This window comes from Salvelinus alpinus, chromosome 29 (assembly GCF_045679555.1).
Source record: "Salvelinus alpinus chromosome 29, SLU_Salpinus.1, whole genome shotgun sequence".
Taxonomy (NCBI): domain Eukaryota; kingdom Metazoa; phylum Chordata; class Actinopteri; order Salmoniformes; family Salmonidae; genus Salvelinus; species Salvelinus alpinus.
Window position 1 is genome coordinate 8,515,333 of NC_092114.1, and position 24,763 is coordinate 8,540,095.

At 44.4% G+C, this 24,763-nt stretch overlaps 1 protein-coding gene across 1 annotated transcript in view; it reads left to right on the plus strand.

The window, feature by feature from the left end:
- LOC139558863 (adhesion G protein-coupled receptor B2-like) overlaps positions 1–24,763 on the plus strand; it is a 635,752-nt gene that overhangs the window by 541,713 nt on the left and 69,276 nt on the right. Inside the window, exons 26-31 of the mRNA XM_071374380.1 lie at positions 6,498–6,537; positions 7,750–7,764; positions 12,678–12,850; positions 15,498–16,172; positions 21,439–21,474; positions 23,372–23,488. Of these exons, the coding sequence (XP_071230481.1) occupies positions 6,498–6,537; positions 7,750–7,764; positions 12,678–12,850; positions 15,498–16,172; positions 21,439–21,474; positions 23,372–23,488 (1,056 nt within the window). The remainder of the gene's footprint in view (positions 1–6,497; positions 6,538–7,749; positions 7,765–12,677; positions 12,851–15,497; positions 16,173–21,438; positions 21,475–23,371; positions 23,489–24,763) is intronic.

The following is a 24,763-nucleotide window of genomic DNA, read 5'->3' on the forward strand; positions in this document are numbered from 1 at the left end:
CAGACACACACAAGCCTAAGATCACCATGTGCAATGCAAAGCGTTGACTGGAGTAATGTGAAGCTCACCGCCATTTGACTCTGGAGCAGTGGAAACGCCTTCTCTGGAATGATGAATCACGCTTCACCATCTGGAAGTTCGACGGATGAATCTGGGATCGGCAGATGCCAGGAGAACACTACCTGCCCTAATGCATTCTACCAACTGCAAAGTTTGGTGGTGGAGGAATAATAGTCTGGGGCTATATTTTAGTTCCAATGAAGGGAAATCTTAACACTACAGCATACAATGAAATTCTAGACGATTCTGTGCGTCCAACTTTGTGGCAACAGTTTGGGGAAGGCCCTTTCCTGTTTCAGCATGACAATACACCGTGCACAAAGCGAGATCCATATATAAATAGTTTGTTGAGATCTGAGTGGAAGAACTTGACTGGCCTGCACAGAGCCATGATCTAAACCCCATATATCACCTTTTGGGTGAATTAGAATGCCTACTGCGAGCCAGTCCTAATCACCCAACATCAGTGCCCAACCTCACTAATGCTCTTGTGGCCGAATAGAAGCAAGTCCCTGCAGCGATGTTCCAATATCTAGTTGAAAGCCTTCCCAGAAGAGTGGAGGCTGTTGTAGCAGCAAATGGGGGACCAACTCCATATTAATGCTCATGATTTTGGAATTAGATGTTCGACGAGCAGGTGTCCACATACTTTTGGTAGTGTATGACATAACAGCCATAAAAGTATTAAGTAGGCCTTGTGAAAAGTGTTACCATAAACTCACTAGAGAGAATAGGAGGACATCTTGAGAAGATAGGAGGACATATTGAGATGATAAGAGGACACTGAGAAGATAGGAGGACATCTTGAGATGATAGGAGGACACTGAGAAGATAGGAGGACATATTGAGATGATAGGAGGACACTGAGAAGATAGGAGGACATATTGAGATGATAAGAGGACACTGAGAAGATAGGAGGACATATTGAGATGATAGGAGGACACTGAGAAGATAGGAGGACATATTGAGATGATAGGAGGACACTGAGAAGATAGGAGGACATATTGAGATGATAGGAGGACACTGAGAAGATTGGAGGACATATTGAGATGATAAGAGGACACTGAGAAGATAGGAGGACATATTGAGATGATAAGAGGACACTGAGAAGATAGGAGGACATATTGAGATGATAAGAGGACACTGAGAAGATAGGAGGACATATTGAGATGATAAGAGGACACTGAGAAGATAGGAGGACATATTGAGATGATAGGAGGACACTGAGAAGATAGGAGGACATATTGAGATGATAAGAGGACACTGAGAAGATAGGAGGACATATTGAGATGATAAGAGGACACTGAGAAGATAGGAGGACATATTGAGATGATAAGAGGACACTGAGAAGATAGGAGGACATATTGAGATGATAAGAGGACACTGAGAAGATAGGAGGACATATTGAGATGATAGGAGGACACTGAGAAGATAGGAGGACATATTGAGAAGAAAGGATATCTTGAGAGGATAGGAACACATTTTGAGGGGATAGGAGGACATCTTGAGAAGATAGGACATCTTGAGAGTAACCAGTCTTCAGACTAGAGTACATGTTTAATGAGATGAACCATCATTTAACCATTCTGGTAGTTAGTTTGGACTGGCTTGGTCCTTCCCATTCTGCCCTCTATTGTCCTCTCCTCCACTTCCCCTCTCTCATCTCTCCTCTTCTCACATCTCTTCTTCATCCCAGCATCAGAAGTGTCAGAACGTGTCCTACTGCGGGCAGCAGTGTGGCTCTCTGCGCTACGGCGCTGGCACTGCTGGCACTGCTGGCACTGTTGGCACTGGAGCTTCTCTCTGCCCATCATCGTCATGCCACCAACAGTCACCATACCCGCCATTATGCCACCCTCACCAGGGCTTCCAACGCAGCTGCCAACAAGGCTGTTACCACAGCCTGCCTCACAACAACCACATGAACCACGAACACATGAACCACGCCCTCAACCACACCCTCAACCACGCCTATAACCACGCCCACAACCACGCCCACAACCACAAGTACCCCAACAGCAAATCAGTACGTCAACCACAGTAGATAGCTGCTGTGTCCTCAAGTAGCCAATATACGTAGCAGTGTAGTAAAGTTATTATGTGGTAGAAAAGTACATTTTCCACAAAGGTTTTCAGCAATGGTTCCCAAACTGTGGATATACCCCCTTGTGGTACAGGAAATGTCTTTCCATTTATTTAATATAAATGGTATTAGCCTGCAAAACATAACAAATCATGTTTTATTATGGTCCGTTGGGGGGAAAGTTTGGAAACCACCGAGCTGCAAAGTAGATTAGTGCCAGCAAGTTTTTATAGTTTTAGCTGCTACCAGTCAAAGTTGTTTCATGCTGGTATTTTTATATCTATATAGATGTGTTTTTATATCTATATAGATGTGTTTTTAGATCTATATAGATGTGTTTTTATATCTATATAGATGTGTTTTTAGATCTATATAGACGTGTTTTTAGATCTATATAGATGTGTTTTTAGATCTATATAGATGTGTTTTTAGATCTATATAGATGTGTTTTTAGATCTATATAGATGTGTTTTTAGATCTATATAGATGTGTTTTTAGATCTATATAGATGTGTTTTTAGATTAAGTTTTGGGATCCAAATGTTGTTTTGTTCTTGCATCTTTTCCAATGATAATTCAGCCGGAAGTGTTTTGGGTTATCTTGTGCTTAAGTGGTTTCCAGTGTTAGCTGAACACAGGGCTGATGTGAATGCCCTCCTCAAAAACGTCTGGACAAACAGTAGTTTGTAATGATGCTGACGGTTTACCTGACTTACTTTCTATACTCAGCCTGTGTGTACGTGTGTGGGTGTGTGTGTGTACGTGTGTGTGTGTGTACGTGTGTGGGTGTGTGTGTACGTGTGTGGGTGTGTGTACGTGTGTGGGTGTGTGTGTGTACGTGTGTGGGTGTGCGTACACTCATGCTAAGATGAGGGAGATAGAGATATGGAGAGAGCGAGAGAGAAAGAGAGAGATGGGGCGAGAGAGAGAGACAGAGGGAGACAGGGAGAGACAGAGAGCGAGAGAGGTGAGATGAGAGTCTAAATCCTCATTTGTCCGTTTAGGCGAGAGCCATTTGTGCAGCTGTGTGATTTGCGTACTAAGAGCTTTCCTCTCCTCTGAGACCTGTATTCATTCTCTCCTTCTCTCTTTCCCTTTCAAATGTTCCCTTTCTCTTTCTGTCCCTCTATTTATCTATCTTTCTCTCCCTCTGTCTTTCTTTCTCTTTAACTCTCGCCTTCTCTCTGCCTTTCCCCTCCCTCCATCTTCTTCCATGTCTTGGTATTTTGGGGTATTTTGTTAGGATCCCCATTAGCTGTTACAAAAGCAACAGCTACTCTTCCTGGGGTCCACATCTCTCTCTTACTCCCTCTTCTTCCCTCCCTCCCTCCCTCCCTCCCTCCCTCCCTCTCGTGCCCAAAATGCTTTATACTTTAATATCCAAACAAAGGCTTTTGTGAGTGGGTTCCGTGGAGGACGCTAGGCGGATTGTTGCTGTGGGGAGAGAGGAGAAGAGAGAGTGGAGAGGCCTGGGTCTGCATGGCAATGTGGTGCAACGTTCATTTCACATTCAAGTTTGAGAGGTTTGCAGGGAGGCCATTTTGGAATGGAACACTGGAACTGTCCCTCATTGAATCCAAGAAATCCGTTTGTGTGGTGCTGTTTGTGTGGTGCTGTTTGTGTAGTGCTGTTAGTGTGGTGCTGTTTGTGTGGTGCTGTTTTGTGGTGCTGTTTGTGTGGTACAGTTTGTGTGGTGCTGTTTGTGTGGTGCTGTTTGTGTGGTACTGTTTGTGTGGTGCTGTTTGTGTGGTGCTGTTTGTGTGGTGCTGTTTGTGTGGTGCTGTTTGTGTGGTGCTGTTTGTGTTGGTTCTTTTACAAAGTCATTTGTTCCAACCAATCAAAGTTGAGGGTAAATTCTCTCTTGAAGGTTACAAAAGACAAGCTGAGGGAAACAAGAGCAGGAGGCATTATAGTAGGTAGAGGTGGTGTTAGGTTTGGAGACAGAAAGGTAGAGGTGGTGTTAGGTAGAGCTGGTGTTAGGTAGAGCTGGTTTTAGGTTTAAAGAGAGAAAGGTAGAGCTGGTTTTAGGTTTGGAGACAGAAAGGTAGAGCTGGTGTTAGGTAGAGCTGGTTTTAGGTTTAAAGAGAGAAAGGTAGAGCTGGTTTTAGGTTTGGAGACAGAAAGGTAGAGCTGGTGTTAGGTAGAGCTGGTGTTAGGTAGAGCTGGTTTTAGGTTTAAAGAGAGAAAGGTGGAGCTGGTTTTAGGTTTGGAGACAGAAAGGTAGAGCTGGTGTTAGGTGGAGCTGGTGTTAGGTTTGGAGACAGAAAGGTAGAGCTGGTTTTAGGTTTGGGGACAGAAAGGTAGAGCTGGTGTTAGGTGGAGCTGGTGTTAGGTTTGGAGACAGAAAGGTAGAGGTGGTGTTAGGTAGAGATGGTGTTAGGTAGAGCTGGTTTTAGGTTTAAAGAGAGAAAGGTAGAGCTGGTTTTAGGTTTGGAGACAGAAAGGTAGAGCTGGTGTTAGGTAGAGCTGGTTTTAGGTTTAAAGAGAGAAAGGTGGAGCTGGTTTTAGGTTTGGAGACAGAAAGGTAGAGCTGGTGTTAGGTTTGGAGACAGAAAGGTAGAGCTGGTGTTAGGTAGAGGTGGTGTTAGGTTTGGAGACAGAAAGGTAGAGCTGGTGTTATTGGTCCAGCGTCTTCTGGGTTTGGCCGGGGTAGGCCGTCATCGTAAATAAGAATTTGTTCTTAACTGACTTGCCAGTTAAATAAAGGTTACATTAACAACAAAAAATATCCTGTCGCACATTAGAATGGTGTAGTCTAACATCTCTGTCTCTAAATCCTCATCTGTTGCACCATTAGAATGGTGTAGTCTAACATCTCTGTCTCTATATCATCTGTACCACCATTAGAATGGTGTAGTCTAACATCTCTGTCTCTAAATCCTCATCTGTTGCACCATTAGAATGGTGTAGTCTAACATCTCTGTCTCTATATCATCTGTACCACCATTAGAATGGTGTAGTCTAACATCTCTGTCTCTAAATCCTCATCTGTAGCACATTAGAATGGTGTAGTCTAACATCTCTGTCTCTAAATCCTCATCTGTAGCACCATTAGAATGGTGTAGTCTAACATCTCTGTCTCTAAATCCTCATCTGTAGCACCATTAGAATGGTGTAGTCTAACATCTCTGTTTCTAAATCCTCATCTGTTGCACCATTAGAATGGTGTAGTCTAACATCTCTGTCTCTAAATCCTCATCTGTTGCACCATTAGAATGGTGTAGTCTAACATCTTTGTCTCTAAATCCTCATCTGTAGCACCATTAGAATGGTGTAGTCTAACATCTTTGTCTCTAAATCATCTGTAGCACCATTATAATGGTGTAGTCTAACATCTCTGTCTCTAAATCCTCATCTGTAGCACCATTAGAATGGTGTAGTCTAACATCTCTGTCTCTAAATCCTCATCTGTAGCACATTAGAATGGTGTAGTCTAACATCTCTGTCTCTAAATCCTCATCTGTAGCACCATTAGAATGGTGTAGTCTAACATCTCTGTCTCTATATCATCTGTAGCACCATTAGAATGGTGTAGTCTAACATCTCTGTCTCTAAATCCTCATCTGTAGCACCATTAGAATGGTGTAGTCTAACATCTCTGTCTCTAAATCCTCATCTGTAGCACCATTAGAATGGTGTAGTCTAACATCTCTGTCTCTAAAGCATCTGTACCACCATTAGAATGGTGTAGTCTAACATCTATGTCTCTAAATCCTCATCTGTAGCACCATTAGAATGGTGTAGTCTAACATCTCTGTCTCTAAATCCTCATCTGTAGCACCATTAGAATGGTGTAGTCTAACATCTCTGTCTCTAAATCCTCATCTGTAGCACATTAGAATGGTGTAGTCTAACATCTTTGTCTCTAAATCCTCATCTGTAGCACCATTAGAATGGTTTATTCTAACTGTGTATTGGTGTGATGTTATTTTCATCTTTCAAAAGCACTTCTCCTCTCATCTTCAGTCATTTCTGTTTCATCTGTGAGGGTCTTCCCCTGTTTGCTAGGGCTGTCAGGCTTCAATATGGCTTTCTGGCATCAATATGCAATGGAAATGAATCGCTGTCTCTTGATGTTGTGTTAGTTGGAATAGAATATTAGACTGTATAATTCTGTTTCCCAATGTTGCCCCAAAACCATACTATAACTATTACACACACACACACACACACACACACACACACACACACACACACACACACACACACACACACACACACACACACACACACACACACACACACACACACACACACACACACACACACACACACACACACACACACACACACACACACACACACACACACACTGCTGTGTAACTGTCTCTTTTCTTCCCCATGCGCTCTGCCAGTCGGACTTTGAAAAAGATGTGGACCTGGCATGTCAAACAGGTAGGATCTCTCTCTCTCTTTCTCTCTCTCACTCTCTATATCTCTCTCTCACTCTCGCTCTCTCTCTCCATCTCTCTCGCTCTCTCTCTCTCTCATCTCTCTCTCTCTCTCTCTCTCTCTCTCTCTCTCTCTCTCTCTCTCTCTCTCTCTCTCTCTCTCTCTCTCTCTCTATCTCTCTCTCTCACTCTCCAGCTCTCTCTCTCTCTTTCAGTCTCTCTCTCGCTCTCTCTCTCTCTCCATCTCTTTCGCGCTCTCTCTCTCTCTCTCTCTCTCTCTCTCTCTCTCTCTCTCTCTCTCTCTCTCTCTCTCTTTCTTTCTCTCTCCCTCTCTCTCACTCTCCATCTCTCTCTGTCTCTCTATCTCTCTCACCCCTTCTCTCTCTCTCTTTCTCTCCCTCTCTTGCTCCCCTCTCTCTCCCCCCTTCTACCTCTTTCTCTCTCTCTATCCCCCTTCTCTCTCTCCCTCTGTCGCTCACTTTCCATCTCTCTCTATCTCCTTATCTCGCCCCTTTCGCTCTCTCTCTCACTCTCTCTCTCTCTCTCTCTTTCTTTCTCTCTCCCTCTCTCTCTCACTCTCCATCTCTCTCTGTCTCTCTATCTCTCTCACCCCTTCTCTCTCTCTCTTTCTCTCCCTCTCTTGCTCCCCTCTCTCTCCCCCCCTTCTACCTCTTTCTCTCTCTCTATCCCCCTTCTCTCTCTCCCTCTGTCGCTCACTTTCCATCTCTCTCTATCTCCTTATCTCGCCCCTTTCGCTCTCTCTCTCACTCTCTCTCTCTCTCTCTATCACACTCTTTTGTATCAGTCTAACATGCTGTCAATGTGTCCATGGGGAGCACTACGCTGTAGCTAAGGCTTTGCTTGTCTGAATGTAAATGCAGTGATGGGAACAATAGAGTCTCGGAATTCAATCATGAGCGGTACTATTTTGCCCTGTCACTCACACTGATTTCATCCAATGGGATCTCTTCCTACTTGAAGGAATGAATCTGTTATTGGCTGAGCTCGGTAGCCCTTGAGTCGGTTCAGAGCCGCAATGTTCCCCATCACTGGAATTTAGATGTGTGTGTATGTGTCTGTGTGTGCGTGCGTGCGTCTGTGTGCCCGTGCATGTTTCTGTGTGTGTTTATGTGTGTGTGTGTGTGGGTGATGTGTGTAACACTGTGGACGTAAATTAACACCCAGTCATGGTTACTTTCCCCCTCCACCCTTGCAGAGAGAGGACACCCATGTAAGTCTGGCACCAACCTGACCCTCATAACACAGTCAATCACTAATGGCCCAACCCTAATTTGAGATCTACATCAAACTCCTGACTCAAACTTTCATGCAAATCTTGTAGAACAAAGAAGGACGTGAAATGCTGCAGGGATGCAGTACTATGTCTTTGTAGATTTATTAAGGTTTTCTCTGACTAAAGGCCCTGTTCAATAGAACAACGGATTATTGTACTCCCTGACGAAGGCTATGCCAAGATTGTTCTCTGATTTAGTTCTATTGAACACACTATTGTAAAAATATAATGTAATAACACGAAAAGTGTCTTGATTCTCCTTGTTTTATCTCTCATTAACATCAATACACAGAAACTGTATGAAACTTTGAGCTACTTACAGATGTACTTGCAGATTGTCCTAAGTTAATTGTGGCCCAGCAGTGACCACTTTAAACTCTGACGCTGTGTGCATGTAATTCAGCATGACTGTATGACTGTGAGGTGAGACTCATGGTGGTATGACTTCGGACTGCATTCAATCAAAAGCATTTACTGGATTGATTGAATAGGGCCCATTGCGTGACCATATTCAATCTGACCGGTATAAACCTGATTTGGTGACCAGGTTAGCATGAATGTGTTATTAATATGCATGCAGGCTTAAATATGCTGCTCTAGTCCAGGGGTGGGCAACTCCAGTCCTCGAGGGCCTGATTGGTCTCGCACTTTGTCTCCATCCCTAGCAAACACAGCTGATTAATCAAATTCAATTCTAAACTGAAGATCATGATGATCTGATTATTGGAGGCAGGTGTGTTAGCTGGGGCACCAATCAGGCCCCGAGGACTGGAGCTGCCCATCCCTTGTCTAGTTGAACTGTTGTTCTGACTATAAACAGTAGGCCATGTTATTCTGACCTTGTATGTCTGTCTATTACAATGACTAAGGCTACGTCTCAAATTACACCCTACTCGCAAGTGCACTACTTTGATTAGACGACCAAAACAAACAAGTGCCCTACTTTGATTAGACGACCAAAACAAACAAGTGCCCTACTTTGATCAGACGACCAAAACAAACAAGTGCCCTACTTTGATTAGACGACCAAAACAAACAAGTGCCCTACTTTGATCAGACGACCAAAACAAACAAGTGCCCTACTTTGATTAGACGACCAAAACAAACAAGTGCACTACTTTGATTAGACGACCAAAACAAACAAGTGCCCTACTTTGATTAGACGACCAAAACAAACAAGTGCCCTACTTTGATCAGACGACCAAAACAAACAAGTGCCCTACTTTGATTAGACGACCAAAACAAACAAGTGCCCTACTTTGATCAGACGACCAAAACAAACAAGTGCCCTACTTTGATTAGACGACCAAAACAAACAAGTGCACTACTTTGATTAGACGACCAAAACAAACAAGTGCACTACTTTGATTAGACGACCAAAACAAACAAGTGCACTACTTTGATCAGACGACCAAAACAAACAAGTGCAATACTTTGATCAGACGACCAAAACAAACAAGTGCCCTACTTTGATTAGACGACCAAAACAAACAAGTGCCCTACTTTGATTAGACGACCAAAACAAACAAGTGCCCTACTTTGATCAGACGACCAAAACAAACAAGTGCACTACTTTGATCAGACGACCAAAACAAACAAGTGCAATACTTTGATTAGACGACCAAAACAAACAAGTGCCCTACTTTGATTAGACGACCAAAACAAACAAGTGCACTACTTTGATCAGACGACCAAAACAAACAAGTGCCCTACTTTGATTAGACGACCAAAACAAACAAGTGCCCTACTTTGATCAGACGACCAAAACAAACAAGTGCCCTACTTTGATTAGACGACCAAAACAAACAAGTGCCCTACTTTGATTAGACGACCTAAACAAACAAGTGCCCTACTTTGATCAGACGACCAAAACAAACAAGTGCCCTACTTTGATTAGACGACCAAAACAAACAAGTGCCCTACTTTGATTAGACGACCAAAACAAACAAGTGCACTACTTTGATTAGACGACCAAAACAAACAAGTGCACTACTTTGATTAGACGACCAAAACAAACAAGTGCACTACTTTGATTAGACGACCAAAACAAACAAGTGCACTACTTGATTAGACGACCAAAACAAACAAGTGCACTACTTTGATTAGACGACCAAAACAAACAAGTGCCCTACTTTGATCAGACGACCAAAACAAACAAGTGCACTACTTTGATTAGACGACCAAAACAAACAAGTGCCCTACTTTCATTAGACGACCAAAACAAACAAGTGCACTACTTTGATCAGACGACCAAAACAAACAAGTGCACTACTTTGATTAGACGACCAAAACAAACAAGTGCACTACTTTGATCAGACGACCAAAACAAACAAGTGCCCTACTTTGATCAGACGACCAAAACAAACAAGTGCACTACTTTGATTAGACGACCAAAACAAACAAGTGCCCTACTTTGATCAGACGACCAAAACAAACAAGTGCCCTACTTTGATCAGACGACCAAAACAAACAAGTGCCCTACTTTGATTAGACGACCAAAACAAACAAGTGCACTACTTTGATTAGACGACCAAAACAAACAAGTGCCCTACTTTGATTAGACGACCAAAACAAACAAGTGCCCTACTTTGATTAGACGACCAAAACAAACAAGTGCACTATACAGGAACAGGATGTCATCTGATATTTGGCCTTGATGTTGACTCTTACCAGTTAGTCATATATTGTAGTTGGGTATTTTAGAAGTGTCTTCATTCCTTTGTTTGTTCACTCAACTAAAAGTATGAAAATGAAAAGGACAACCAAAACATTCTCTAAGCCAAGATTAGTTTCATATTCTGTTTCATTGTGGTCTCAGTATAAGACATAAAATCTCATCCTACCTTGCTGTTGGTCTCAGGACACCCACACACCCACACACCCACACCCACACCCACACACACACACACACACACACACACACACACACACACACACACACACACACACACACACACACACACACACACACACACACACACACACACACACACACACACACACACACACACACACACACACACACACACACACACACACACACACACACACACACACACACACACACACACACAATATAAAGCAATCTGTCAAAACTAGACAGGGAATAATGAGTTCCCATAGTGGCCATGTGATGGAATTGAAGGCAGCAGCAGGGGGTTATCCAGGTCCATTTCATTTGGAGCCAACTGCATTTTACACAATGTCACTGACTGTGTCCCAAATGGCTCTACTATTGACCTGAGCCCTATGGGCCCTGGTCCAAAGTAGTGCACTAAACAAGGAATAGGGTGTCATGTGGGACAGAGATACTCTCTCATACATCTTATCAAATAGACAGACCGCCTCTATCTACAGTATATACTGTGCGAGAATAGCTGAGGGCCACAGTGTCAGGAACAAAGCTCACCTCTGCTGAGTCACCCCTACCACAGGACCGGGAGTCTAGAGAGAGTTTTCTGTCTTCATTCCAGTATATTTCAAGGGTTGTCTGCATATATGATGAATGGTTCTGCTTTTTGTCATGTTTTGTTGCTGTTTTTTTAATTTTATTAATTCCACAAATGTCTATTATTTAAAACCATGTCAGGAGGCTCAATGCATATATGTCTCTCTCTCTCTCCTCTCTCTCTCTCCTCTCTCTCTCTCTCTCTCTCTCTCTCTCCTTCTCTCTCTCTCTCTCTCTCTCTCTGTCTGTTCATACTATTTTCATACCATCTTACCTATTTTAACTATTTTTTAATGTACTGTATTGTAAGTTCACTATATATGCCTCAACCTCTTCTTCACATCCCTTTATCATGCTCTCTATCTCTATCTTTCTCTCTATCTCTATCTTTCTCTCTATCTTTCTCTTTATCTCTATCCTGCACTCTCTCTATTCTGCTCTCTATCTCCATCCTGCTCTATATCTCTATTCTGCTCTCTATCTCTATCCTGATCTATATCTATTCTGCTCTCTATCTCTATCCTGCTCTATATCTATTCTGATCTCTAACTCTATCCTGCTCTCTATCTCTATCCTGCTCTATATCTATTCTGCTCTCTATCTCTATCCTGCTCTCTATCTCTATCCTGCTCTATATCTATTCTGCTCTCTATCTCTATCCTGCCCTCTATCTCTATCCTGCTCTATATCTCATCCTGCTCTCTATCTCTATCATGCTCTCTATCTCTATTCTGCTCTCTGTCTCACTATCTATTCTGTTTCTATCTCTGTTCTGCTCTCTTTATCTATCTGGCTCTATATCTATTCTGCTCTCTATCTCTATCCTGCTCTCTATCTCTATTCTGCTCTGTATCTCTATTCTGCTCTGTATCTCTATTCTGCGCTCTATCTATATCCTGCTCTCTATCTATATTCTGCTCTCTATCTCCATTCTGCTCTGTATCTCTATCTCTATTCTGCTCTCTATCTCTATTCTTCTCTCTATCACTATTCTGTTCTCTATCTCTATTCTGTCCTCTATCGATCCTGCTCTCTACCTCTATTCTGCTCTCTATCTATCCTGCTCTCTATGTATATTCTGCTCTATCTCTGTTCTGCTTTATATCTATTCTGCTCTCTATCTCTATCCTGTTTTCTATCTCTATTCTGCTCTCTATCTCTAAATTATGATCTCTATCTCTATGCTGCTCTCTATCTCTATTCTGCTCTCTATCTCATCCTGCTCTCTATCTCTATCTCTATTCTGCTCTCTATCTCTATTCTGCTCTCTATCTCTATTCTGCTTTCTATCTCTATTCTGCTCTCTATCTCTATTCTGTTCTCCATCTCTATTCTGCTCTCTATCCCCACCTCCTTTCCCCTCTCTCCCCTCCCCCTCTCTCCTCTCACTCTCTCCCTCCAGTCATCTTCAAGGAAGTTAACACCTGTAACCCAGCAACCATCACCGGTACCCTCTCCCGTATCTCCCTTGATGAAGAGGATGACCCCAAGCTGGCGGCCCACCAGGAGGGGGGCCTAGGGGTCAACTTCAGCTCCCTCCCTGGAAACATCCCCCCTCCCAACCTACTCGTCCAGGTGAGGGACCGATTGGATAGATGGATGGATGGATAAATGGGCAGATGGGCAATGGGATTAAATGCAAAACAAATCTACTCACACAATCAAATGTAGTTTAATTTAAGCCTATCAGTGTGCAACACATTTGCATAGACCCTCCCTCTCAGGCATGTTGGGACATTAGGGGCGGCAGGTAGAGTAGCGGTTAGAGAGTCAACTCAGAGGGTTGCCAGTTCGAATCCCGGGTCCAATGGGAAAAATCTGTCGGGATGTGAGCTGGCAACCGGAGGGTTGCTGGTATGAAATCCTAGATACCATTGACTGCTGTTGTTCCCTTGAGCAAGGCACTTAACCCCCACAACAACAGCTCCCTGGGCTCCGAGTATGGCAGCCCCCCGCACCACTCCAAAACCTTTATATATATACAGAGCATTCGGAAAGTATTTTGACACCTTGACTTTTTCCACATTGTTACGTTACGGCCTTATTCTAAAATGGATTACATTGTTTTGTTTTCTTCATCAATCTACACACAACACCCCATAATGACAAAGCGAAAACAGGTTTTTAGAACATTTTACAAATTTACAGAAAATACAAAACTGAAATAAACACATTTACATAAGTCTTCAGACCCTTTAGTCAGTACTTTGCTGAAGCACCTTTGGCAGCGATTACAGCCTCGTGTCTTCTTGGGTATGACACTACAAGCTTGGCACACCTGTATTTGGGGAATTTATCCCATTCTTCTCTGCAGATCATCTCAAGCTCTGTCAGGTTGAATGGGGAGCATTGCTTCACAGCTATTTTTCAGGTCTCTCCAGAGATGTTCGATTGGGCTCTAGTCTGGGTTCTCGCTGGGCCACTCAAGGACATTCAGAGACTTGTCCCGAATCCACTCCTGCGTTGTCTTGGCTGTGTGCGTAGGGTCATTGTCCTGTTGGAAGTTGAACCTTCGTCCCAGTCTGAGGTCCTGAGCTCTCTGGAGCAGGTTTTCATTAACCTGTTTGGGAAAGGCGTGCCGCTAGCTTCTGGGCCTGAGTGACAGGCAGTTTACTTTGGGCACGCTTTTCATCCGGACGTGAAAATACTGCTCCCTATCCCAAAGAAGTTTTAAGGATCTCTCTGCACTTTGCTCTGTTCATCTTTCCCTCTATCCTGACTAGTCTCCCAGTCCTTGTCGCTGAAAAACATCCCCACAGCATGATGCTGCCACCACCATGCTACACCGTAGGGATGGTGCCAGGATTCCTTCAGACATGACGCTTGGCATTCAGGCCAAAGAGTTCAATCTTGGTTTCATCAGACCAGAGATTATTGTTTATTAAAAGTCTGAGAGTCTTTAGGTGCCTTTTGGCAAACTCCAAGCGTGCTGTCATGTGCCATTTATAGAGAGGTGGCTTCCGTCTGGCCACTCTACCATAAAGGCCTCATTGGTGGAGTGCTGCAGAGATTGTTGTCCTTCTGGAAGGTTCTCCCATCTCCACGGAGGAATTCTGGAGATTTTTCAGAGTGATCGGGTTCTTGGTCACCTCCCTGACCAAGGCACGTCTCCCCTGATTGCTTAGTTTGCCCGGGCGGCCAACTCTAGGAAGAGTCCTGGTGGTTCCAAACTTCTTCCATTTAAGAATGATGAAGACCACTGTTCCTGGGGACCTTCAATGCTGCAGAAATGTTTGGTACCCATCCCCACATCTGTGCCTCAACACAATCCTGTCTCAGAGTTCTACGGACAATTCCTTCGAACCTCATGGCTTGGTTTTTGCTCTGACATGCACTGTCAACTGTGGGACCTTAAATAGACAAGTGGTTGCCTTTCCAAATCATGTCCAATCAATTGAATTTACCACAGGTTGACTCCAATCAAGTTGTAGAAACATCTCAAGGATGATCAATGGAAAAAGGATACACCTGAGCTCAATATTGAGTCTCATAGCAAAGGGTCTGAAAACATCTAAATTAGGTAATTCTGTTTTTTTACTTGTAATACATTTGCAAATATTCTGAAAACCTGTTTTTGCTTTGTCATTATGGGCTATTTTGTGTAGATTGCTGAGGATATAAATATTTTTTTAATCCATTTTAGAATACAGCTGTAACTTAACAAAATGTGGAAAAAGTCTGAATACTTTTCAAAGGCACTGTATGTCTGTCTTTGGGAGGGGTTGGGTTTTAAAAGGTGTGTCAAATTTCGATTGGTCCTGTACATTGACCAATAAAGTGATCTTAATCTTACAATTATTCTTACCAGAAATGAAGTAAAACACTATACAGCAAAGAGCAAATCTATAGTGATATCAACGCTAACTAATCTATATTGTCTTTAGTGAAACTCTTACATAAAAATATGCTATCTAGAACCTAAAAGGGTTCTTTGTCTGTCTCCATAGGAGAACCCTTTGAAACTCTTTTTGGTTACAGGTAGAACCTGTTTGGTTCCAGGAAGAACCTGTTTGATTCCAAGTAGAACCCTTTTGGCTTCCATATAAAAACTATTTCCACAGAGGGTTCTACATGGAACCCAAAAGTGTTCTGCTATGGGGACAGGCGAAGAACCCTTTTGAAACCCTTTTTTCAAACAGTGTCTTTAGTGATATCAGTGATAATATCTGTAGTGTATTTAGTGATGGCTCCTTAACATGAGTTTCCCCGTCTCACCACGCAGGTGCCCTCGCTGGGTGTTCTGAACGAGCTGAGTGACACCCCTGTGAAAAAGGAGGTGAACGTGGAGCAGCAGATGCACCAGGGGCACCCCAGGAACACGGCGCCTGTCTACCTGTGCACTGAGAGCGGGATGGGCTGGTCTCGACCGCCCCCTCCTCCCAACACTCTGGATGGACCTTGTGGGGGAGGGGAGGGGGACTATATGGTATTACCCCGTAGGACGGTCAGTTTAAAACCCCCTCTGCCCCCAGGTCTGGGTCTGGGGCTGGGGGGCGAGGACAAGCCGCTAAACATCGCAGTGGATGACCCGCCCTTCCCTCCGCCCCCATCGCCCATGACCCTCCACCCGGCGGAGAGCGAGGCCTACCCAGCTGACTTCATCTCCCCCGGCGACCACAACATGAACATCGGCATGAACATGAACCGCTCTTACGGGACGCTCAAGCAGCTCCCCGTGCATGGGAGTCAAGGTCCCCAGGGCCACATGCACGCTCCAGGGGGCCACGTGCATGGGGGCCACATGCATGGGTACGGGCACTCACTGAAGCCGTGCCAGAGGCCGTCGGTGAGGCAGATTCTAACAGGAGGGGGAGACACGGTGGAGCGCAACCGGACCCTGCCACGCAATCTGAGCAGCACCAACACTAACACCAGCCTCTCCGCTGGCTCCCTGGAGGTAAAGAGAGAGTGATGGAGGGACGGGAGGAGAGTGTTTTCAACCAGGTTGTATGACAGCTAGCATCAGTCTCTCTGCTAGCTGAAAGGGGGTGATGGAGGGAACAGAAGGGATGATGGGAGGAGAAGGGGCGCCAGATACAAACACGCACTCCGCTCTCCATGCACACACGTTGTCCAGATACAAGGTTAACCAAAACCCATGACAGAAAGATCACACACCAATCTTTCTCAAATATACACTGTGTGTTATTAGAGGGCTGAAAGCGCTTATTGTTGAAACGTATTGATTTCCTATATAGTCATGTCCCAGAGTTGATATTAGCAGAGAAAGAAGATGGGTACAAAGAATAAACCAGGGTATTGAGTGGTGATTTATCTGTGGATGCCACTGTGATCCAGGTCTGTCAGAAGTCTGTGTGTGAGCCGTGCGTGTGAGTTTGTGTGTACTTGTGTGTGTATGTGTGCGTACGTGTGTGTACGTGTGTGTATGTGTGTGTACGTGTCTGTGTGTGTATGTGTGTGTACTTGTGTTTCTGTGTGTGTACATGTGTGTGTACTTGTGTGTGTATGTGTGTGTACTTGTCTGTATGTGTGTATGTGTGCGTGCGTGCGCTCATTCTAGTGGCAATATAACCAGTAATCAAGGGTTTCCCAAACTTGGACCTGGGGACTTTTCCCAGACACTGCACAGCTGATTCAAAGAATCAACTAATCAATAAGCTTTGATCATTTGAATCAGCTGTGTAGGTTTAGGGCAAAAACCCAAACACACCCCTTAGGGTCCCCAGGACTGAGTTGGGGAAACACTGCTCTCGTCTGTTATGTGTGTGAGCATGAGAACGGAATGCTGTTCAGTGATTATTACTCATTATGGGATATGAAGATGTCTACATTCATGCAGATGGGTAAACACACACACACACACACACACACTTTTGTGTCTATAATCACCCTTCCGGCCTAGAAGGAGGCTGAGCAGATGGTGTGAGAGAGACAGGAGACGTGGGGATACCTAGTCAGTTGTACAACTGAAAGCATTCAACTGAAATGTGTCTTACGCATTTAACCCCACCCCTCTGAATCAGTGATGTCAAGAGGGCTGCCTTAATTGACATCCACGGCGTCCGGGGAACAGTGAGTTAACTGCCTTGTTCAGGGGCATAATGACAGATTTTTACCTTGTCAGCTCAGGGATTCGATCCAGCAACCGTTCGGTTACTGGCCCAACGCTCCTCACCACCAGACTACTTGCCGCCCACAGGGTGTACCCCTTGAGAGTGTCTGCATGCACACCTTAATTACACACACACACACACACACACACACACACACACACACACACACACACACACACACACACACACACACACACACACACACACACACACACACACACACACACACACACACACACACACACACACACACACACACACACACACACACACACACACACACACACACACTCAGGATCCTGCTGACTCACAAGGTTGATGAAGGAATGGGGCCAGTACTTATGCTGAAGGACAGGTGTGTGTGCTTCATATAGAATGAGATGCATTACAGCCCAGTCTTTAAAACATCTCACTCAGATGAATGGCTGCGTCCCAAATGGCACCCTGTTCCCTATTTATTGCAGTGTTTTTGACCACGGCCCATAGGGTAGGCCTACTATAGAAGGAATAGGGTGTAATTTGGAACTCAGACTTTGAGTCCACTACTGAATATCTTTAAACATCCCTCTGAGAGACGTCAGAGGTATCCCTGTGCTTAGCTTGATGTATTGTCTGTGTCCCAGATTACACCACAGGAGGCTGGTTGGGGAGGACGGGCTCGTGGAATGGTATCAAATACATCAAACATGGTTTCTATGTGTCTGATGCCTTTCCATTTGCTCCGTTCCAGCCATTATTAAGAGCCGTCCTCCCCAAGGAGAGGAGAGAGTGATGAGGGAAGGAGAGGAGAGAGTGATGAGGGAAGGAGAGAAGAGAGTGATGAAGGAAGGAGAGGAGAGAGTGATGAGGGAAGGAGGGGAGAAGAGAGAGTGATGAGGGAAGGAGAGGAGAGAGTGATGAGGGAAGGAGAGGAGAGAGTGATGAGGGAAGGAGAGGAGAGAGTGATGAGGGAAGGAGAGGAGAGAGTGATGAGGGAAGGAGAGGAGAGAGTGATGAGGGAAGGAGAGGAGAGGAGAGAGTGATGAGGGAAGGAGGGGAGAAGAGAGAGTGATGAGTGGTGATTGAAGGAGACGAGAGAGTGATGAGGGAAGGAGAGGAGACGAGAGAGTGATGAGGGAAGGAGAGAGTGGTGATTGAATGAGAGGAGAGAAGTGATGAGGGAAGGAGAGGAGAGAGTTATGAGGGAAGGAGAGGAGAGAGTGATGAGCGAAGGATAGATGAAGAGAGAGTGATGATGGAAGGAGAGGAGAGGAGAAGAGAGAGTGATGAGGGAAGGAGAGGAGAGAGTGATGAGGGAAGGAGAGGAGAGAGTGATGATGGAAGGAGAGGAGAGAGTAATGAGGGAAGGAGATGAGAGAGTGATGAAGGAAGGAGAGGAGAGAGTGATGAGGGAAGGAGAGAAGAGGAGAGAGTGATGAGGGAAGGAGCGGAGAGGAGTGATGAGGGAAGGAGAGGAGAGAGTGATGACTGAATGAGAGAAGAGGAGAGAGTGATGAGGGAAGGAGCGGAGAGGAGTGATGAGGGAAGGAGAGGAGAGAGTGATGACTGAATGAGAGAAGAGGAGAGAGTGATGAGGGAAGGAGAGGAGAATAGAGAGTGATGAGGGAAGTAGAGGAGAGAGTGATGAGCGAAGGAGAGTAGAGGAGAGAGTGATGATGGAAGGAGTGGAGAAGAGAGAGTGATGAGGGAAGAAGAGGAGAGAGTGATGAGGGAAGGAGAGGAGAGAGTGATGAGGGAAGGAGAGGAGAGAGTGATGAGGGAAGGAGAGGAGAGAGTGATGAGGGAAGAAGAGGAGAGAGTGATGAGGGAAGGAAGGAGAGGAGAAGAGAGAGTGATGAGGGAAGGAGAGGAGAGGAGAAGAGAGAGTGATGAGGGAAAGAGAGAGTGATGAGGGAAGGAGAGTAGAGATATGAGGGAAGGAAGGAGAGGAGAGAGTGATGAGGGAAGGAGAGAGTGATGAGGGAAGGAGAGGAGAGAGTGATGGCAGAAGAAGAGAAGAGAGAGTGATGAGTGATGAGGAGAAGAGAGAGTGATGAGGGAAGGAGAGGAGAAGAGAGAGTGATGAGGAGAGGAGAGAGTGATGAGGGAAGGAGACGAGAGGAGTGATGAGGGAAGGAGAGGAGAGAGGAGAGGAGAGATTCATGGGAAAATCACATGAATTTGCTTTGTTCCAAAAACACGTTTTAATGTGATCATGTGATCTTATGTGAAGTTAATGCGATAACATGTGACAACATGTAAAGCAACATGTGATAACATGAAACCACATGTGAAAACGTGATCATATGTGAAGTGTTTCAAAAACATGTTTTCATGTGATTTCACAGGATTTTCAACATGTGAAATCAGGTCATTTTTCTATGAGTGTCGGTTCCCTTCTCTGTGAATGTCATGCTGTAAAGTGGAATAGGTGGGTGTTCCTCAGTAAGGACAACCGTTTGTTCCAACGAATAACATTGACATTGGGTCACGGTAGTATGCTTGCACGTAGGACATGTGTGTAGGAGGGTGGATCTTTGTGAAAGTATGTGTGCCTTCATTCAAGTGCATAGTGCATGTGTACTGTACAGTACTGGGGATTGTCAAATGTCCTCAAATGTCATGGGATCGCTTTGTTTGAAGGTAAGAGGTTTCACACACAACGCGATGACTGTGACAAAGTGTTTGAATGAGAGAGATCTGAGTCATTGCTTGTCTGTTGTACTCATTTACTCAGGCTAAAATGGAACCACGTTCAGCGCTAACCAGGGCCTATTTCAGATGCACCCTCAGTTCTCTACAACATTGTGTCTCTTTCTTTCTTTCTTTCTTCCTTTCTTTCTTTCTGTCTGTCTTTAAAAGCCTTGGCTGCCGTAGCCGTACCCTGCATGTCCAGACATTAAAAGAAGGACCAGGGCTTTCAGCTAAATCTACGGCCAATCTTCTCAGTGGTGTGAAGGGTTTCTGAGCAAGAGAGAGAATGTCAGGGACAGACAAAAAGTCAAGAGAGTTAGCTGGTAAATTGGACCACATGCATCCCTTCTCTAAGTGTGCAGTAGCCTTACCTTAAGTACAGCTGTCCATTAGGTCACACCAAGCTAAGGAGTGACTGAGTGGTCTGACTCAGGAGACAGCATGGAATACAGTTGAAGGACATTACATGACTGTCTCAATCATGTTGGACATACCTTCAATAGAATGAAGGCTATTGGTTATGGTGAACTTTAATAACATGTTGGACATACCTTCAATAGAATGAAGGCTTTTGGTTATGGTGAACTTTAATAACATGTTGGACATACCTTCAATAGAATGAAGGCTATTGGTTATTGTCACGATCGTCATTAGGTGAAAGAGAGGACCAAGTTGCAGCGTGATATAAATACATATTCTTTTTAATAGAAGAAGAAACGAACACGAATACAAACTAGACAAAACAACCGTGACGCTAGCAAACGAAAGTGCAGACACAAGCAACTAACGTCAAAACATAGACAATTACCCACAACCTACCTCATGCCTATGGCTGCCTAAAATATGGCTCCCAATCAGAGACAACGATAGACAGCTGTCTCTAATTGAGAACCAATCCAGGCAACCATAGACTTACATAAACACCTACACTGAACACAACCCCATGAACTCTACAAAAACCCCTAGACAATACAAACACCCTAGACTATACAAAAACACACAAACGTCCCCCATGTCACACCCTGACCTAACTAAAATAATAAAGAAAACAAAGATTACTAAGGCCAGGGCGTGACAGTTATGGTGAACTTTAATAACATGTTTTTTTATAGATTTGATTGTACAATTTAATCCAAAGCAGTTTACAGTCGACACGTTTATTGGGAATATGTTGCCCATGTGGGAATGAAGCCCACAAGGTTTCGCTGCATGTTTCAACAACTACGCCATCAGAACGACTTAATTACATTTGAGCCACGACATGATGTGTGTTTTGTGTTAGCATGCATGTTGCAAGTGGAAACTACTACTTTGATACACACGTTTGTGTTGATGATGAGTGGGGGGGGGGGAGTCCATGGATCTACAGACATTGATCATATCTTCTCTCCCCCCGACCCCCCCCCCCTCCCTCAGAGGAAAAGAGTACGGTACTCTGAGCTGGACTTTGAGGTAAGATCCCACCTACTACCCTCCCCCCGGCTAGTCTCTGCTTCTGTCTGCTTCAGCCAGGTTTGACTGACGTTTAGAGGAGCCCATAGCATCGCTAACCCCCCCCCCCCCCCCCCCCCCCCCCGCCCCCTTGCGCCTGTGTCTCCCTTGAATTTAACTTGGTACAGTGACCCATACATAGTGTAGTCTGTTTCTACAACAAGGATCTAGGGCTCCCCCTGTAGATGGATGGATTTGGTTTTGACTGATTTTAGCTTGATTGGCCAAAGGATTGATATATTGAACATGTACCAGCAGGTATACAAAAAACTATAATTTAATTGAACTTTTTTCAAGCTGAATCAGTCAGTCATTTCGATCTCAATGGAAAATGCATAATGAGGTGCCAGGTCCTGGTTGAAGAAACAATGGTTTAGTCGAACGCTTTGAGTGGATGAATGAATGATAGACGGTGAGTTTATACAAGTTTGGTATGATGTCTGTTTTGGGGGTAATCACGTGTGTTTGTGTGTTTGAGTACAATAATCGCTCCATTTAATGAACAAGCCCTGGGAATCTAGCAAATCTCCAGTCTCAAACAGACCCCCCCCCCCTAACAATTAACTCAACTTAACCCTTTGCTAAACCCTATTCAAGTATTGGCTTTCCTTCCCCCTTATCCTTACCATGTAAAGACTGGAGACCTGCTTTCCACTGCGGAGGCCTTGTCCATAGTAGTACTAAGGTATGTGTGGACTGTTATACAACTAACAGGCTAACAAGCACTAGCGCTTAGCTACAATATAATAACCTGGAGTAGGATGATGTTGCCTAAGGGCAACTATTACCCAGAGCTCATAACCCTTCCTGTCTGGCCGTAGTCTGCAAAGCTGCATGATATGTCCCTCAAAATGTCTGACTTCCTATGTCAAAAATGGACGCCAGTGTACCCCTTTACCGAGTGTGTGTCTGAGGGAGAAAGATCTGAGGTGGCGTGAGAGTTCAAGGTAAAGAATGTGAGAGAAAATAGCAGTGATGACAGACAGATATGACACAGAAGAAGAGACAGCGGGAAGAAAAAACGACAGACACAGTGACAGAAAGAAAGAGGGAGCTTTTGAGAGCGGGAGAATTGACTATAAAGGAAGTAGATTTAAGGTTACTTATGAAGGCAGACTCAGAGACACAGAGAGAGAGAGAACTGACAGACGGAGAGAAGAGAGTGCAGACTGTGGTAATTGGTGGCAGCGGTCACAGCCGGCCTTGGCCAGAGTGTCTGAGTTTGTGAGTGTCGCCGTCTGGCCCCTGTGTCTCTCTACACCCTCAGAGCGGCTGTGTCGATTAGCCGCCACCGCGCTGCTTAAGCGCTAGCCATTAGCGAAGAGAGTGAGTTGCTGTAACAAGGTCTCTATCCTGTCAGGGACTTCCACTTCCACTTGTTGTAGGATCTAGTTGCTCTTATAGATGCTGGGACTTATAAGGTCAGTTGAGTCACAGCTAAATGGTGAGGGTTAGGATTTGGGGAGAGTAAGCTGATCCTCCAGCTGTACTTACAGGACAATTTTATTCAGAGCCACTTCACTGCTGGCTAATTGCTAACTAACTAATGCTAACTTGCTAACTAACTAATGCTAACTTGCTAACTAGCTAACGCTAACATTAATGCAGCCTGTTTGGCTCTCATATCCATTCAGAGTAAACTCATAGACATGTTACATCACAGGCAGCATCAAAGCCTAGTAGAGAACAGAGAGATGTTAGAGAGAAGATGAGAGGACTCAGCTATCTATCCATCTATCCGTCCCCCTCTACCCCCTCACTGCGGCTGGCATCTCTTTCAGTCCCTCTCTGTCCTTGCCTCTTTAGCTTTTCTTTTCTTATTCTCTTCATTTTTGTTGTACCTTCCTCTCCCTTCCAGAAAGTGATGCACACTCGCAAAAGACACTCTGAGCTGTACCCTGAGCTCAACCACTCCACCACCAAGTTCCACACCATAGACAGGTATAACAGGGACCCCGACATGTCCACTTTCAAGGTAAGAGCCCGACCCTACAGCGTTAGTGGGAAACGAGGGTTAACTGCCCCACACCTCAACCCCTACACCCCCCCCCAACCCACTCCCACACCACTCACTACTCCCTGCTCACTGAGCTCAGCTCATTACGACCCCTAGTGGTTCAACGTTGAAATGGCATTGTATTAAAGAATCTAGCATCTTTACAATAATGCGTGAGTGTGTTTGTTGGCACCTAGTGTGGTATTTTGTGGTAAGGTTAGTAGTTAGTATACCCCCTACCTGACACCTTAAGGTAAGGTTAGTAGTTAGTATACCCCCTACCTGACACCTTAAGGTAAGGTTAGTAGTTAGTATACCCCCTACCTGACACCTTAAGGTAAGGTTAGTAGTTAGTATACCCCCTACCTGACACCTTAAGGTAAGGTTAGTAGTTAGTATACCCCTTACCTGACACCTTAAGGTAAGGTTAGTAGTTAGTATACCCCCTACCTGACACCTTAAGGTAAGGTTAGTAGTTAGTATACCCCTTACCTGACACCTTAAGGTAAGGTTAGTAGTTAGTATACCCCTTACCTGACACCTTAAGGTAAGGTTAGTAGTTAGTATACCCCCTACCTGACACCTTAAGGTAAGGTTAGTAGTTAGTATACCCCTTACCTGACACCTTAAGGTAAGGTTAGTAGTTAGTATACCCCCTACCTGACACCTTAAGGTAAGGTTAGTAGTTAGTATACCCCCTACCTGACACCTTAAGGTAAGGTTAGTAGTTAGTATACCCCCTACCTGGCACCTTAAGGTAAGGTTAGTAGTTAGTATACCCACTACCTGGGACCTTTTATATAGGGAACATACAGGACTCAGGACTGATTATATAGGGAACATACAAAGAGAGGATTAGATAGGGAACATGCTAAGAGCTGATTAATTAGGGAACTTACTAAGAGCTGGTTAGATACGGAACATACTAATAGCTGATTAGATAGGGAGCATACTAAGAGCTGATTAGATAGGGAGCATACTAAGAGCTGATTAGATAGGGAGCATAGTAATAGCTGATTATATCTGACACAAACCTAGAGCTTTTTAGATAGGGAACATATTAAGAGAGGATTAGATAGGGAGCATACTAAGACCTGATTAGAAAGTGAACATACTAATAGCTGATTAGATAGGAAACATACTAATAGGTGAATAGATAGGGAACGTTTTAAGAATGGATTAGATAGGGAACATGCTAATAGCTGATTAGCTAGGAACATGCTAAGAGCTGTAAAGATAGGGAATATACTTAGA